The sequence below is a fragment of the Triturus cristatus genome, chromosome 4_2 (assembly GCF_964204655.1).
Source record: "Triturus cristatus chromosome 4_2, aTriCri1.1, whole genome shotgun sequence".
NCBI classification, from domain to species: Eukaryota; Metazoa; Chordata; class Amphibia; order Caudata; family Salamandridae; genus Triturus; species Triturus cristatus.
In genome coordinates this window covers 435,439,231-435,457,235 of record NC_140586.1, presented here as the reverse complement: position 1 = coordinate 435,457,235, position 18,005 = coordinate 435,439,231, and the positions used below count along the sequence as shown (strand labels likewise).

Sequence of the window (18,005 nt, the reverse complement as noted above, 5' to 3'; positions counted from 1 at the left end):
GGAGACTGGCAGGCTTAGGCTCCCAGTCCTGGTCAGGAGTCTTAAAGAGCTTCTTTTCTTTGCCTAACTGGCGGCTTGACAGTTGACAAACTTGAGGGCCTCAAGGTCCACTTCGTACAGTGTATTTGCAACCACCAAATTTGATTTAGAGTCCCAATCTTTGATGTTTGTTGGGTTTCTGCTTCCTGCTAAAATGTCCTCTCCTCTGCCCTATCCTTCCACCAGAAAGCAGTCTATGGCTGCAGGAACAACTCCAAATCTGATACCCCCACAACACAGGTTTTGGGAGTGACTAGAGGTTCACACTGGGATGTCAGCCACCATGATATGTGTATCAAAAGGTTAGCCCAGGGCCTCAGACCTACTCTTTATTATTCTCTCATCAACTGAATCTCTTAAATCAGATGTGCCCTGGCTCCTTTGCAGTGACATGTTTTGAATCAAAAAGCATTCTGTGAATTATACTGGCTCACCCGTCCTCCAGTGCGTCACATCCAGGTCACAGGCATGCCTCAATCCATCAATCTGTCTGGAGGGGATTTTTCCACATCCTCATGTTCCTTCAGTTAGCTTTGGGTCTCCCTAAATGGAACCCAGAATCTCCCATGTATTGTACTGTTATACCTGCTGCTCACCCAGTGTGCTTGTGGTGATGGAATGTTGGTGTGTGAGGTGGCTGTGGAATGTTGGCGAGTGAGAGAGTCAGTTGGAGGATGGGCTGTTGGAGGATGGGCTGAGCAGCAGGAAGGCTGCTCCTGGTGAGCTTCTCTACATTGTAACATCTATCCTGAATATACCAACCTAAATCTACAAGGACCTGGCATCATTTATTTACAACATGTACCATTTACAGACACACAAACACCCAGCACATGCACATAACACACACAAATACCACTACATACCACCTGTATTGTACCATTCACAGACACACATGCACGCAGCACATTGATAACACACACACACACACACACACACTGTGCAGCACTATGCTCCAAACAGACGTAGGACAAGGGTGAGTTAAGCACAATGCAGCAGACCTTTAAGTAAGTGAACCTGAATGACTCACTCCAGCGTCACAAGTAAAAAGGCCTGTTCACTCCTACTGATCACTACACCGTATTCTGCCGCCACCAAGCTCATGCTGCTTAACTACTGGCAAAGGCATTAGCCTTTCAGTATTAAGAGACTAGCGCTTCGGGCACCCCAGCCAGTCCAAACAAAAAAGAAAATCTGTGAGACTGGCCTATGATATGTTGCACACAAACATGATTTGTGTTCCCCCATGACAACAAAAATCAGCACATGGGATCCAGACCTCATTGCAGCCTGGGCACTCAGGGCAGGGATGCACGCCCAACACCATGCAAGGGGTTTATCCATTCCAACACTGATTTTAATGTCTTTTTCCAACACATTTCAGTTGTTTTCTTAATTTTACATTAGAGTTTCTATTTCAATTCTTCATGTTTGCAAGCAAGCTCTCTCTTTCATATGAAGGAGTTATGCATCAAGTATTTAAGCAGTTTGTGAGAATGGTGATGGCGTAACTATGTATTGTAAAGAATAAAGTACTTTCTGCCATACATGATAAGGAAATTGCAAGTCAACTAGTGGTTACATACCCTTATAAAGGAACTCGGCCTTCAGCCTTGTTCCTCTCAATGGTCATGGAACTCCTTTATGACTTGCAATATCCTTATATTGTGTGACAGGGGTACTTTGTCCCATATATGATATCCTGGTTTGGAAATTGGATAATTTAGTATGTCTTTGTTGCCTTTGAAGTATAAAAGGCTAGGCGGTATGGTGCAGATTTCAGTCTATTGATCTGCAGTCTAAATCTAATTTTAGCAGTGAGCACCTGACTTTCAGAGGCATCTTGCTGAAATGAGCCAAATTCATATATCTATTATTTATTAACGTAGTTTATCACTAATACTTATAAACTTACAGCATATCCTGAAACAAATTACAGATTTTAAAGAGAATGACACACTTAACTCCAGACAACATCTTTAGATCCTTTGCCTTTGGGATTAGAGACTCAGTAAAGATAGGCAACACAGGTTTAACTCGGCTCCCCTTGGAGCAATATATATTGGCATGTTTTAAAAGAGGGCTTGACAACCATCTGACGATAACCCTGATGTTGTAATTGTTAAACTTCAGGTTGCAGAGATAGTCAACAGCATTTGTTATGTATGAAGGATACTAAGATGGGCGATAACATTTCTGCACAAAAGCTGAAGCTAATGAGGAGTGCTGCAAGATTACAAAATCTATGATCATAATTAGGGGATTTAGTATATGAAACATACATACCATGAACCTTCAAAATCTATCCCCAGAGATCTATTGTATTTCCAATTGCAGTTTACAACTGTGGAAAACACCCGGTCCTTCACCTCTGGAAGTGTTGTGAAGCGGTCCTTGATGAATCCTTCAAATCCAGATTGTGTTGTCTTCAAAAGCCTCATTTCTTTAATTCCTGCATGAATGACTGGGGGCTCTAAAACACAAGAAGAAGAAGGCCAGATTCATATGCTATGTTTTTTATTTTTGGAATTTTAAATAGTTCCACACTGTGAAATAAGATGGCTGAAGACTCTTTTGGACGATACAACAATGAAAGTAGGTAACACTAACACAATTTTTTAAGATCCATCAAGTTTCCTACTTTTCTGTAACCAGTGATTTTGGCCACATCTAGGCATGTTTCAGGTTGACCTGTTTCCTTCAAGTTTTTCTCTTGTCTGTAACCCTTACTTTTGGATTCATCTGGGCATGGTTCACAAATGACTGCTGTTAGGGCTTTGTGTTACGTTCCATTTAAGATTACATCCTTCTTTCTGCAAGGTTGTGAATGTAAATTGACTTACATGATAGTAAATGACTGCCTCCTAATTAATCAGAGTTAAGGCCTCCTTTACAGAAACATGGTAAAAGTACTCTCCTTAATAATGGCAGGAGTTCCCATGGCATTATAACTTGCTAGCCTTTGCGAATTAGTGGATTAATGAATTCAAACTAGGAATATTTGTTTGACCTATGCAGATTCATGATGCCTTTAGTCGTTCTGAGACTGATAAAATGAATGTCATTGAGTTGGTAATAATGAACATGTTTTTCAGTGCCAAGAATAAAATGTGTACTTTACAAATAGATGAGTTGTGTTGTCACTTAGATCATTCAGCGATCACAAAGATTATCCAAATATAATTCCAAGTCTAAAATCTGGTAAGTAACAAACCAACAAGCCAGAGAAAACAATACTTGTATCAAAGACGCTTATAGATCATACCAACTTCATATTAAACATTAATATAAATTACCTTTATACATTTATGTTAAATGTTAAACCAAATACAAAAATGCTACATCACTATTAACTTACTATGAATCAAATATTTTATTAATTTGAATATATATTATATTACATTTAAATATTTTTACAGTTTTATGAAAAAATAATTTCCACCTAAAGTATTTTTGTCTTAGTAAATCTTAAAAGTGATGTATAGAATTCATGAAAACAATTTTTTCCCTCATCTTTGTTTTACTGATTTTTGCAGTCAAACAACAATACAAAGGTAATAACATTCACATCCCCCCCAGATTCAGATAGAGAGGTATTACTTCACAAGCGTGTTTCAATGAAAACCAGGACATGGAACTTTAGCAGCATAAATAAAACTGTATACAGTGCACATGGTGGCGCTGACGTCCTGTAGACTCACTTCATCGTGAGCCTTCCGGCCTATTCACTTTTCACTCATCTCCAGAATCCGCTCTATTCTCCAAAACAGATTCCTTTATTTCATGCTGTAAGTGGTTCTTCACCATGTCCCAACCCATTCTACCCCCCTGGTCAGTCCCGCTGTATACTAATCTGTGTCTTATCCTGCATTCCATTCGCACTTGTTGTGCAAATTCCCACAGCCATTGTTTCTTAGTAGGTGATCGGTTAGTCATCCATCTCAGTGCTATAAATTTCTTTGTTTCGGCTAGACCCAGTTCTACTACGGTCCCTGCATATTTAGTGTGTTTGGATCAGGTCACCAGGCCCAAAAGGCACACTGCATTGTGGGCAACAATGGTAGTTTGGGCAAGACCTGAATCACTTCACCACAGAAAGCTCCCGTATTAGGGCATGTCAACCACATATGAATATAAGTCTTAGGGGTTGACCGGCATCTGGGGCAGTGTTCCTGCTTGGTCGGGTCTAATCTGTGCAGCCATTGTGGTGTGATATAATCCCTGTGTACACATTTATATTGTATCAACTTTAATTGTGCATTACAAGTCACCCTTCTGCACTTACCCAGCAGAAAAGCCCACTCGTGCTCACTCAACTTCTCCCCCATATCACCCTCACATCGGGTTTTAGAGTCATGATGCGGCAGGCCGCATGTGGCATGAGGAGGGCATACAGATATGAAATAAGCTTACGATCTCCCCCCATGTCTGACACTGACTGATTAAGACATGCATGTCCGGTTCTTGCGAGAACCCCAGACATACCTTCCTTATGGCAGCCACTAGACCAGCGTATGTGAGGAAGCAGCTACCTGTAACATCCCATTGAGTGCAAAAATCTGCGTGCCCCAGCATTCTGCCATCTGCATATAAGTTCTCTAAACATTGTGGGCCACTACCTTCCCCCCTTTGCCTTAGAAACATTGGTATTGTGGGGCTTATGGCAGTACACCAGGGGACTAACTGTTGCATGTAGATGTGTTCTTCATTTTCCCACCTTGTCATGTGGTCCCAAATGTTTAACAGTGTGTGGATCTGTTCCAGTTTGGACAACCTATACTTGTGCGTTGCTAGTGGTCGCACCAGATGCTTCCCGGGCTGGATTGGGAGAGCCAGCATTCCTGCGATAGGGACCATATTCCCTCCCTGCAACCATTTTTATTTATTTATTTAGTGTTTTGTATGGCGTGAACTTGACCCCGCAGGGTATCACAGCGCTTCACAGTTCAGAAAAAGGTAACTTTTCCGGTACAGATCCTGTATAGCATTCAATATATTCCAGTCCAGTTAGAAGTTGACAAATCTATTTCTTTTGATAACTGCTTTAGTACGTACGCAGGCTGTAAGATTAGAGGGACCTCAAGGGAAGCAAGTCTTGTGTCTTTGAGCGAGAGTATTTGGGCGAGCCATGTGCGGATGCTCTGTAATGCTTACAGTAGGAAGTTACTCATTAAGAAGATCTTGGTTTCTTTCTTGAATCTTGTGTGGTTGGTTAGCCTTCTGATGTCTGGAGGTAGTGAGTTCCATATTCTCGGTGCGCAGCTGTGAATGCTCTCTTGTAAGTTGGGGGCATATTATCAAGAAACAGCGTTAAAATTATCGCCGCTTTAGCGACAGAAAACTACAGCTAGAGCGGCGATAATGGGCTTGATAATATGCCCTGGAGAATTCCCATAGAAGCCCATGTTCTGGTGTCAACATGGGCTTCTATTGAAATTCTCCAGGGCATATTATCAAGCCCATTTTCGCCGCTTTAGCAGCAGTTTTCTGCCGCTAAAGCAGTGATAATTATTACGCCGTGCTTGATAATATGCCCCTTGGTTTTTGCGGAAAATCTGGGGTTTCAGCACTAGGTCTCTGGTGCTCCTTGATTGTCTGTTTCCCTCAGAGATCACCAGTTTCTGCGCTTGGTATCTTGGTGACTTGAAGTGTAGAGCTTTGCGTGTTATGCATGCCATGTTGGAGCTGAATTCTGGCTTCATAAGGTAGCCAGTTCAGTGCTTTCAGGTGAGGAGAGATGTGGTCGAATTTTTTTGACCCTGTTATGAGCCTTGTTGCTGCGTTGAGGCAGGCTTTTTGCTCTGCTGTTACAATTTTGGGGCGCCCAGAAAGTGTTGTGCATCTGTATTCGATCCTCGAGATTACTAATGCTTGAACTGCCATTTTGAAGTCCGCCGTTTCGATGAAAGGTTTTCATTTCTTAATGTAGCTCAGGTGAAATCTTACACTTTTAGCCAGCGTGTTAATGTGTGACTGCATGTTTAGGCTTTGGTCTATTGGTATTCAAATTGGTCCATTCTTTTATAATGGGTGGGCTTTTGGTGGGGAAAATTAGGAGGAATTCAGTTTTTTTTGCGTTTAGGTTAAACTGATTGCTTGTTAGCCATTGCATCGTTGCCCGTAGAGCTTTGTTCATGATCTTATGTCAATCTGAGTGTCATCGGCGTATATGTGGAAAAGGATGGTGGCACGGTGGAGTATGTCCGTTAGTGGTTCCACATATAAGTTGGATAGTGTTGGGGAGAGGGTCGATCCTTGTGAAACCCTATCTGGATGGTGGATGATGTTGACAAGTTTTTATTCACCAGAAATCTTTGTAATCTGTTCCTCAAGTAGGATTTGAACCATTCAAGAACGTTCCCGGAAAAACCCATCCTGTTCTCCAGACGTTCTAGCAACATTTCATGGTTAACTGTATCGAACACGGATGATAAATCAAGCAAGATTAACAGACATGCTTTGTTTTGGCCTAGAGTGAGTAATGCATCGTCTACTATGTGCAGAATTGCAGTTTCCATACTATGGTTTGGTCTAAATCCTGATTGGAAATCGTCTAGTAGTTGGAATTTACATATGTGCTGACTTAGTTGTTGCTGAACACATTTTTCAATCACTTTGCTAGTAGGGGAATGTTGGATACTGGCCAAAAGTTGCTAGGTTCAGCGGGATTCTCTGTCGGTTTTATTATGATAGGAATTTTTAGACAGTCTGGAAAGGATCCTTGAGACAGGGAAGCATTGACTATCGCTATCCAGCTGGGGATGATCTCCTTGTCTATGTGCGGCATAATTTTAGCAGGGAGTGGGTCATTGAAGTGATTGTTAGGCTTAATGGCCGATAATGTTTTCAGGATGTCGTTTTGGTCATAAAGCTCAAAAGTGGACCAATGAGCTTCATTTTTGGGTAAAGAATCGTTGGGCATTGGCGGACTATTTGGCTGAGAGGTCTCCCATGTAGAAGCTGCTGACTTAAGCTCACATTCCATGGACATGGCATTGGATGGAAAGAAATTTGCGAATTCCTCACAACTAATTTGAGATTTTGTTGCTTCTAGTGCGGATTTGTACGTTTGGTTTGATTGTTGTTTAACCAATTCAAATAGTTTCCGAGGTCTGTTTTTCGCATTTTCCAATTCTGTTCTGAAGAATTCTTTTTTTGACTTCAGAATATTTTTATTGTAGGCGCTTCTGGTTTTTCTTAGCAGTTTTAGCTGTGGGGATGACGGTAGCTGCCTCCATTTCCTTTCTGCTAGTCTCAGTTTATGTCATTCTTCATTTAGCGTGTCGCTGAACCAGGGGTTTTTATCTTTGTCCGATGTTCGTTTTTGTTTTAATGGTGCAATAGTGTCTATTATCTGTGACATCTTCGCATTGTTGTGCTCCGTGAATTTGTTGGCGTTTGTGAAATTTCTGGGAGGGGGAAGATCTTTCCTGCATAACGACGCCAGTTTCCCCTTGTCCAAGTTCCTTGTGGTCCTCACCCATAGTTTGGGTTTGATTGGTTCTTTTCTGTAGTACTCTTCGAATTTGGAAGGTTATTATGTGATGATCTGACCAGTCACAAGGCATGACTGAGGTTAAGCTCACCGCATTATCTTTGGATATGATCCAGTCTAGTGTGGAGCTTTTCACATGCGTTGGAAGCGTGCAGACTTGCACTATGTCTTGATCTGCTAGGAAGTCTTTGATAATGTTTACCTGGCTCTCATTAGGATTGTTCCAGTGTAAATCGAAGTCTCCTAGGAAGATGTCTTTGGAGTGTGGGGAGGTGTTTGCTGTGATGATCTCCATTAAGTGGTCAATAAAAGGTTCATTCTTGCCTGGTGAGTGAATGCATGTAAAGCCCTGCGCCACATGTAGGCGTTCCTGCGCAGGGGGGGGGCGTTCCGGCACAGGAACGCCTCCTAAAGGTGGCTGAGTGAAATCTACAAGATTTCACTCAGTCACTTTTAGGCCCATGCTGCATCAAAACCCTGCGTAAGGCGTAAGGATTGACGCAGCATTAACAAGATAGGGCCCCCCAAACCATTGCTGGAGCTGCGTTGCACTTGCGACGCAACTCCAGCAGTGCGCCACTTTTACGGAAAAGACGTGTCACGCCTCTGTGCCGTTTTTGCCCCATGGTGCGCCGCATTTTAAATGCGGCGCATCCATGGTGGCGGAGCTGTGGCGCACAATAACTCGGGCAGCCCTGCTGATATGCAGGGATGCGCCAGTTATTGTAAATATGCCCCTGGGTATCGTAGTCTGCACGGTTGTAAATTCTATTGAGTGTCTTACAACTTCCCTATTTCTGATAGTTCATTCAGCCCTCTTATCGCAGTGTCAAATTTCATAATCAGAAATGCTTCCCTTGGAGTCAGCAGTGTATCACAGTCACTTCTTGATTTCGATTTAATTGAACTTAGAACTGTCCATTGGAACTTGTTCTCAGAGTGTTTGTTTACAATGAAATGATTCACCATCGGTGCAGTTGAGACCTTATTCTTTAGCCTGGAGCAATGTTGCATGATCCTTTGTCGCACTTCCTGACTGGTTTTGCCAATATACATTATTTTGCACGGGCAAAAGATTGCATATACTACGTTTTGGGGCTTGCAATTGGTGAAATCGTTATGACGCCAGTGTCTTCGACCATCGCTGAAGATGTTGCCTTCTATGGTGGTTCTACACACATAACAACTGCCATATTTGTGATGCCCCTGGACTGGTTGCAAGTTAAGCATCGTCCTCAATTTGTCGCGTCTTTCTTGACGGGGAGAAGAGGTACGTATCACTTGCTGGCCAATGCTTCGATTTTTCTGTAGAGCAAAATAGTGGTCGGCCTACAGACTCAAGCCTTCCGTGTTCATATAGTTAATAATCGTGAAGGGAGGGTGATGGGTTTTGTGTGAGAGGGTGCCCCTGCATGATTAGGCCCCTCTGCAGCCTTCGGAAGCAATTCTCCGGGGTTGTCTGTGATGCATCCAACCATATATACTTAAGTGCATTATAACTCCAGTTCAGTTCAGTTCCAGCGGGGTGTTTTGGTGCCAATTCGTCATTTCAGGGCATGGCTCAGGTGGGGGGTGCCATGTGTTTGATTCCTGTCGGACTGTGTTGGTGGAGCGCTAGTTCTGGCATAAACAGGGCTAGTTTGACTATAGCGGCGTCAGTATCTTCAGGAGGAGCAGGGAGAGCCCGGGAGCCTTCATGACGTGCATTACTTCTCGACTAAGCAGGACTGTACCATCCATCCTTTTCAGTCCTTGGGAGTGCCTGTGTTAATGGGCTGCCAACCTCAGTTATAATAACACGCTGTGCTTCTCCCCCAGTCAGCCCGTTCTTCTACAGCCCCATTCACTTGCCTCTAAATCCATTCCGTTTTAAGACACCAATGTTTGGTTGCAATTTCTTTCTTCATTCTTGCTGTTTAGATTCTTTTACTCACTATTTTTACGTGGATGTGTCATTTATACTCTTGATTGTTTTACTCAAGTCATCCTCTCCTTTTGCACTTGCTCCCCATTCTGAAGCTTCCGGTTTCTTTGTTCATTTCCCACAAGCCTTAATGTCGTTGCCTTTTCGTTGTTTTTAAGCTACAACTTCAAAAAATCCCACCGATGCGACGCACTACCAATTCACTGCTAATTTCTAATTAACAATGAAGCCTCATATTTATTTGCGCAGAAGACCGTACAGTGTTCCTTTGGGAGTCTGTCCACTCCTTATTCCTTTGGAGCGAGTGTAGGGCAGTAGGAGGGCACATGGAAAATTTGCATTTGCATACATGTGCCTGGGTAATTCATGCATTTTTGTGAATATTGTAAATGTTCAAAACCCAATGCAATATTGCCTACAGTAGCTCTGTTTCTAAAGAGTTTGTTCTTTTTTCCAAAATGTTTTGCAGGAAGTTGCCTGCAATTTGTAGCCAATCCTTCCCCTTTAAATCTTGCACCGCTCCCACATCGAAGGTTCGGAAAATAAAGAAACCTGCATTCTTCTTTAAGTTTCCACTTAATTTTTTTTCCTAAACTGGAATGCAGTGACAATATTTCCTTCAGCTCTTTTCCACCCTCCCCTAGAGGTCGTAATACCCCACAACTAAAAGGAAGCCTTTACCTTTTTTTATTTTAATTCTATTTTATTTAGTGTATTTTTATAAAGCGCAGACATTACCCGAAGGTGTCAGAGCGCTGTACAATAGAGCCAGTTACATTACAAGAGAAAAGTGTTACATAATAGAACATTACAAAGATAAACAGGAGACTTAAAATGAAGGGTACACAAACACAAAATCCAACACAGCACGCATGGGTGAGGAATGTACAGGAAAAAGTACAAATTTACAATGAAGAGCGAACTTCCTAGAGGGGATTGAGAATGAAAGTATTAGTTCTGAAAGTGTCTTTGGAAGAGAAGAGACTTGAGGTCAGCTTTGAAGATCCGGGTAAATGAGCGGGCATGGGGCAATGGGGGAAGCGAGTTCCAGATTCTTACCACATTGCCTGAGAAGGATTGCGCCATCGATCTTTCCCTTTTGAAGACAGGGGGCTCAAGCAGAAGCTTTTCCGCATTGCGAGAAGGTCGAGAGCCACCGGACAATTTCAATTTATTCGCCAGGTAACAAGGGGAGGACGTGTGTAAGGCTTTGTGTGTGATGCAGGCAGTTTTGTAAATAGATCTTGCCTCGATCGGAAGCCATCGAAGAGAGGACAGGATAGGAGTGACGTGGTTGCTTTGTTTAGACACTGAAATGAAGCGAGCTGCTGAATGGAGGATGGATTTGAGAGGGGAGAGGTGGGATTTGGGTAGTCCCGTCAGAAGAGAATTGCATAATAATCCAGCCTTGAGAAAACCAGAGATTGTACCAAGGTTTTTAAGTCTTTCTCCGGGAAGAACCGACGGATCCCCCATAGAAGGCACAACTGGTAACGTGCATTCTTAGCAATAGAGTTGATGTGTGAGATTAGGTTGAGTCTTTTGTCAAGAATGACACCTAGGGGGGGCGTGGCTTGCTGCCGACGGGAATGGCCGCGCAGTAGCGAAGGTCTGCAGCGCCACTCCCGAAAAATCCTGAATATCTGCGCCCCGAGGCCCCAACCCGAGCGAAGAGCTGACGCTGGTGGTGCTGGAGCCCCCGCTGACCGGGAGGCGAAGTTTGGTGGCGATCGGAGGTGGGGCCGCGACTGAGCTCCACTCCGCGGGAGCTGTTGGGCTGCCGGGTGGCCGAGAGGTGCGGCCTGGACGGACGAGGCGGCTACGTGAGGCCACGGCTGCGGTCTGGGACTTCCGGTGCAGAGTGTGCTGGGGCGCGGTGCCCCGGGTGACTCGAGGGCGGGTTCCGCGGGGCCCTTTGATCGGCCCGACCCCACCGAAGCCCCAACGGAGACAGAGGCTGCAGGGCTGTACACACCCGGTGCTGCCGGTGGACTTTTGGGCCTGGAGGTGTGGCCGGATCACCGCCGGTGGCGGCAGAGCTCCGACAAAAAGGGAGGCGGAGGTGGCGCGGTGGTCCCGGTTGCCGCTCTGAGTGGTGAGAGCTCGGGACGAGCCCACTCCTGGCCCTGGCTGCCGGCGATCCCCAAGCTGAAGGAAGGGCGACCCAGGTAGGAGCTGAGACAAGAGCGGTCGCGGTGGCGGCCTAGTCTGCCGGGGGAGAGGCAACGTGGGATGCGGCGTCTCCAGCGGGGCAGAGGCGTGTCCCGAGTAACTCTGCGGCCCCCCCCGTGCCACCTCAGCGATCCATACAGTGTCCGGGCGTGGTCGGTAGCGCCATCAAGGCAAAGAGTCGACGGAGTGCTGAGGCGGACGACCTGACCCCCGCGCCACCGGTAAGGGGTGCGATCAGTTGGTGGTTTGCAGGGCCTACCAGGAGGTGGGGTGCCAGATCACACAGGGAGCCCTCGGACTCCCGCTTCGGCGAGACTTGGCCGCTGGGGCTATCCTTCAGACGACTGGCGGCGGGAGCCGGGGTGCGGCCTTACTGAGTGGCGGGACCCGAGGGCCTCTCTACGAACCATGACGCCGGGCCTCCACGTGCAGGGGCGCCTGGCTGGAGAGCGGCTACCTGGCCACGGTGAAGCAGTAACGGGGTGGCGGTGAACGGCCTTGGCAACGGTCCGCCCCAGGATTTAGGTGCCGGAGAGGGCGCCCTGGCGACTGGGGTGCAGCCTGCGAAAACCGACAGGCCGGGTGGAGGTTACCCACCGCAGGCGGCGGGGATTAGCGGCGGCACCCCGGAGCTGTTGCGTGCCCACTGAAGGGCGATCATGCCGTCCGGGCGAGGCACCAAAAGCACGGCACAGGCCAAGCTGGAGAAATTCGCATGGCACCAGCAACAGGGCGGTGATCGGGCTGGAGCGCCGGCCTCAGACGGTGGGAGTGACCCGACGAATAAGGACCTCCTGGACGCCATCAAAGCCGTCAAGTCGTCCCTTGAACATCGGATCGATACTGTGGCCACCGATGTTGTTCTGATTCGCGAGGCCGTCAGAAAGATCGCCGACCGGGTGGGGGCAGTGGAAGTGGTCACCAAAGAACTGTCGAACAACACCAGCCTCCTTAAGCGTGAAATCACTGACCTGCGACCATTCCACGAGGTACTTGCTCGGCAGCTGGACGACTATGAAGGCAGGATGCGCCGGAATAATGTACGAATTATCAGTGTGCCGGAGCGGGCGGAGGGGCAAACAGCGGACCTCTTTGTCGAAGACCTGGTCCTCACTCATTTACAGCCTAGGGGTCTCTCCAAGTGTTTCTCCATTGAAAGAGCCCATCGAGTGCCGGGGGGTCGCCCTAGGCCGGGGCCCCTCCCAGACCAATTCTGGCCCGAGTGTTCAACTACCGGGATCGGGACATTATTCTTTAAACGGCGAGGGCGGCTCCACCTGTCACCGTGGAAAACAGCAACATCACGTTCTTTCCGGCCTTTACCCTACGGGTTCAGAAACAAAGACGCAGTTTCCTGGAGGTGAAAAAGGCCCTTCGCGAACATGAGGTTAAGTACGCCATGATGTTCCCGGCCAAGCTGCGAGTGGAGGCCGAGGGCAAATCGTTATTTTTCATGCGCCCGGAGGATGCTTGGGACTGGCTGGACGGTTGGCGCACTGTAGACAAACGTAAGAAAAAGGGTCCTTCGCCGGTGGATGCGGCCGACGATTGGCGCCAGCAGAGACACTCTCCGGTACGTTCGGATTCTGGGGCCCCCGGCCCAGTGGGTGATCATTGACTCTGGACGATGGTAAGAAGGTATAGGATCTCCCATGGCCACGCAGTATCCCCCCTGTAGATGTCAAGAAGCGGACTGCTATCCTCACGGGGACAGTACATAATGTATAGATAACACTTCCGCTGGGAGTGTGTTGCATCCTCAGCTCTGTTGCTAGCATGCTCCCCCGTTGTAGGCTTCGGAGGGTCGTGAGCCGTGCTTATATTAATGTTGGTGGCCTCTCCTCAACTGTGTGTTTACTGATGGGAATGTTTGATGGAGGGATGTGGGGGAGTTCGAGTTCAGCACGTAGTGACGGGGTCAAGGAGGGCTCTGGCGGTCCGAGCAATGCCCAAACGATATTCTTTGACTTGTTGTGAGTAGGGTGGGGGGGGAGGGAAGGGGTTTTCTGTGAGTTGTCATGTGTTATGATGGGAGTGGGGCAGCTCACGTTTCCTCGAAAGATTTATGGGGGGGCTGACAGGCACTCTGCATGTTGGGGGAGGGGGGCGGTTGTGGTCTCGTTTTGCAGGGGAGCAGGGAGGGTTGGGTAGTTTATTGGGTTGAGGTGGTTGGGGGGGATGTTATTTATTGTTTTTTTGCAGCAGTCAGACGCGGTAATTTTTGTCAATGCACGGCACGGGCTAGTCTCCTCTTGAATTCTAATCTCCTCTCTGTTGTCTTTGGGCTGGGCGGGGGGTGGCGGGTGGCAGTACTGGGAGTGCTGGCTCTGGGACCCCTGTACATTGATCACCCCAACTACTCCTGCATGTTGCTGTCCAGATCTGATGGCTATGGCACAGAGGCTTAGTCTAATGACCTGGAACGTTAATGGGCTGGGCGATAAAATTAAACGGAGCATAGTGCAACAATATATACACCGAAAGCGCGTAGATGTGGTGCTGCTCCAAGAAACTCCTCTCATAGGTAACTCCTGCCAGGCCCTAGACCGGAAGGGGTATCGCATGGTTGCGCACTCCGGATTTACCTCGGGATCCAGGGGGGTGGGGATCCTCCTGAGAAAGGGCTGCCCCTACGTGATCCATGCCACTCAGACCGAGCCTCAGGGTAGGTATGTGGTTTGCTCCAGTAGCTGGGAAGGGAGGGCCCTTAACATAATCTCAGTATATGCGCCACCTGGCCTCCAATGCCAGACCCTGGTGGACGTAGGGACAATCCTAATGACCCTTCCGGAGGGTGCGGTGGTTTAGGGCGGTGATTTTAACCTAACTATGGACGATACCCTGTACCGCACTCCGCCCCGTAGGGGCGATCTGAGGGGCTTGTAACTGAGTAATTTTGCAGATGCATTCGGCCTGGTAGATATCTGGAGGTGGTCACACCCCAGAGACACACTTTACACCTTCCATTCTGGAGTGCACGGCAGTCACTCGCGGCTTGATTATCTGTTCACCCAAGCGCAGTATATCCAATACTTCGCAGACTCCTCTGGCTTAGCTAGGGGGATATCTGATCCCTCCCCGGTAATATCTTTCTTTGGAGCGAATATACTGCGACAACCTGGTCCCATCCGGATTCAGCCGTGGCTGCTGAAAATCCCGCATATCAGAGACTACTTGCGACGCGACACGGATTATTACTTTGATGAAAATGCGGGATCGGTGGACTCAGCGGTCACATTATGGGGAGCGTACGGGGCGGTTATCAAGGGACGAGCACTGTCCCTGATGGTGGGACATAAAAATGAACGTAGGAGATGGGTTAGCGAGCTGGAGACAGAGATATTGCAGCTCGAGCAAGAGACATCACGCACCCGAGTGCAGGGGACCCAACACTTACTAGACGTTAAGAGACGGGACTATAAACAATTGCTTTGTGAGGAGGCCAGCAGATGGTCCCTCGCCACCAGACACAGAATTTATGAAATGGGGGAGCGTACGGGCAAACTATTGGCTTGGCTAGAGCGTAAGGAAATGGTGGCGCGATGGGTGGGGGCGATCAAAGGACCCGATGGGGTACTGATCACTGACCCTCAAAACATTGCCGAACGCTTTGCAGAGCACTATGGGCAAATATACACCCCGCCACAGAACTCGCAGGCATGTTGGGCGGCAGACCTCCTGGCCACCATAGAAATGCGATGCCTCTCCCAGCAAGACCGAGAGACTCTGGAGTCGGACATTTCACTCGAAGAAATTCAGACGGCCATCCGGGATACCCGCTCCGGCAAAGCCATGGGTCCCAATGGATTCCCGATAGAATTCGCGAAATCTATGACTCTGAAGATGGCGCCCCACCTGCTCGACTTGTACAAGGAATGCTATGAGACCGGTACTCTTCCGGCCGAAATCCGTGAAGCCACTATAGTGGTAATCCGCAAACCTGGTAAGCCAGCGGATGAATGTGCATCATACAGGCCCATCTCCTTGATCACAGTGGAGGCCAAAATCCTGGCAAAGCTGCTGGCCAACCGACTGCTTCCGTATCTCACGGCCCTGATCCACCCGGACCAGTCGGGTTTCATGCCTGGACGAAATACCGCACGTAATCTGTGTCGTGTCCACGGGGCCCTGGGTCGGGCGGGGACACTCCAAGAGGAGGCTCTATTGCTTGCCCTCGATGCCAAGATGGCGTTCGATACGGTGGCGTGAGATTACCTCTTCGCCGTCCTTACCCGTGTGGGGTTGGGGCCTCGGCTGATAGGATGGATCTGACTGCTCTTTACCCTGCCCACGGCTCATGTATCAGTCAATAACCACCGTTCGACATCCTTCTCCCTCGGCCGTGGCACGAGGCAGGGCTGCCCCCTATCGCCGCTCCTTTTTGCCTTGGTGCTTGAGCCACTCGCGGTCTGGATCCAGAACGACCCAGAAATCAGGGGCCTTAAATGGACAGCAGATCATGAAGATCGCATCTCTTTATATGCGGACGATATCCTGTTATACCTGGCCTCCCCGGCACGTTCGATCCGTCGAGCACTACATATTTTCCATATTTTTGGGGCCCACTCTGGATACCAGATCAACTGGTCCAAATCCCAGATGTATCCCCTCTGGGGTGACCCGCCGCTTAGACCTCGGGGATATAATATACCGGTAGCGCTACTGGGTTTTCAATATCTGGGTATTTTCATAACAGCGGACTCAGCATTATTCTATGAGCGAAATTTGGGGGGCCCATTACAATGGTTCAGATCCGACGTGATCCACTGGAAAACACTGCCCCTTACTCTCCTGGGAAGGGCAGCCCTTTTTAAAATGCTAGCTCTCCCCCGTTTTCTTTATGCCCTTCAGAACACACCCGTACCGGTCCCTGAGTCCTATTTCTTAAAGTGTCAAGAATTCCTGTCATGCGAGGGGAGGAAAACGGTAACCAGCGAAAACGGACTACATCTCCCAGGATGCTTAGCCGTTGAGAGGTTATGTAAACAGGAGAGCTGTTACATAATTCAAGGAAAACACGCCCTTATGTAAACAGGAGAGCTGTTACATAACTCAAGGAAAACACGCCCTTATGTAAACAGGAGAGCTGTTACATAACTCAAGGAAAACACGCCCTTATGTAAACAGGAGAGCTGTTACATAACTCAAGGAAAACACGCCCTATAAAGGGAGGAACCGGGAGGTACAACGCTGTCGGATATTGTGTTTACACCGACGTACCTGCTTAGTGAAGAGCAGTGTTCCGGAGTGGTGCTCCAGTAAGGCAAGAACGGAGGTAGGTCGAGTCGTTACTCCCTGGGCCGTGTCTTGCCCCATCGTCACCTGTGAAGGACCCGGAAGCTCTACCGGATAACCATTGAGCTTCGCTTTTTGACTCGGCTGAGTCAAAGCGCAGAGGCGCTTTTGCTGGTTGGAGTCGTAACTCCCAGCCCGACCAGAGATACAGGGACTGCCAGCTGTAACGCACACCAGGAGGTGTTTGCCGCGTTACAGACTCGGAAGTCCCCGGGATCGATCGAGCGGCTGCTCTCGGTTCAGTCTTCTTTGCTTGTGATTGGGGTATCGGTGACGTATCACCAGGAGGTGACTCCGCGTCCCGGTGCAGTCTGAGGAAGAGGTTGGGCGGCTGCTCCCTTCAGGTAGAGACCCCGGCTGGGTGTTTCCCTGACTCCTCGATTCTCCCCAACACTCTTCGTGCCCCTCACAGCCTACCGATTGGCATTGTCGGCCATTTCATTTCTGCCCTCTGTTGGCATACGCCGGGATCGGCGTATATGCAGAGGACGGTTAGGACCATCCGTGCTGTGGGCTGGTAACGTACTTAGCCTGGAGGATTCCAGTGACTATAACCTTTGTTTATTCCTTGTATTATTTTTGCCTTCATTAAAATAACTAAACCTTCACAAGTGGTTGCGTTCTCATTATCGTGTCTGTTAAACGATCCTGAGACGTTCAGGGCGTTACATAAAGATCGACGCAGCGCTGCTTGGTTCGTTGTGGGAGGCCGGGCCACCGCGCATCGCAGTGCAAAAACTGACCATGGGCTGGTATGACGGTGGGATTGGACTGCCGGATTTACGCCTTTATTACCAAGCGACGCAATTGATTGCGATTAACCAGTGGGTGTTCGGGTCACATGACGACCCAAGCTTCCAGATGGACCGCTGGCTCATGGGGGAGGGAGGGTACAACCGAGCGCTGTACTCCAACCCCAAGAAACTAGGCTTGACTGGCCCCATGGCCAGAACGGTGGAAACTTGGCATCTACTCCAGAGGCATATGGGATGGTACGGACGGCTGACTAAGGCCACCCCCCTCTGGGAACCTGACTGTCTGGGCCGGCTGAACTCCTGCGTCGGATTCGATAAATGGGAT

General features: G+C 48.2%; 1 protein-coding gene across 2 annotated transcripts in view; it reads right to left on the bottom strand.

Moving 5' to 3' along the window:
* LOC146834533 (uricase-like) overlaps nt 1–18,005 on the bottom strand; it is a 210,604-nt gene that overhangs the window by 54,141 nt on the left and 138,458 nt on the right. For both annotated transcript variants that reach the window (XM_085601928.1, XM_085601927.1), the window contains exon 5: nt 2,326–2,512. In XM_085601928.1, coding sequence (XP_085458054.1) covers nt 2,326–2,512 — 187 coding nt within the window. The remainder of the gene's footprint in view (nt 1–2,325; nt 2,513–18,005) is intronic.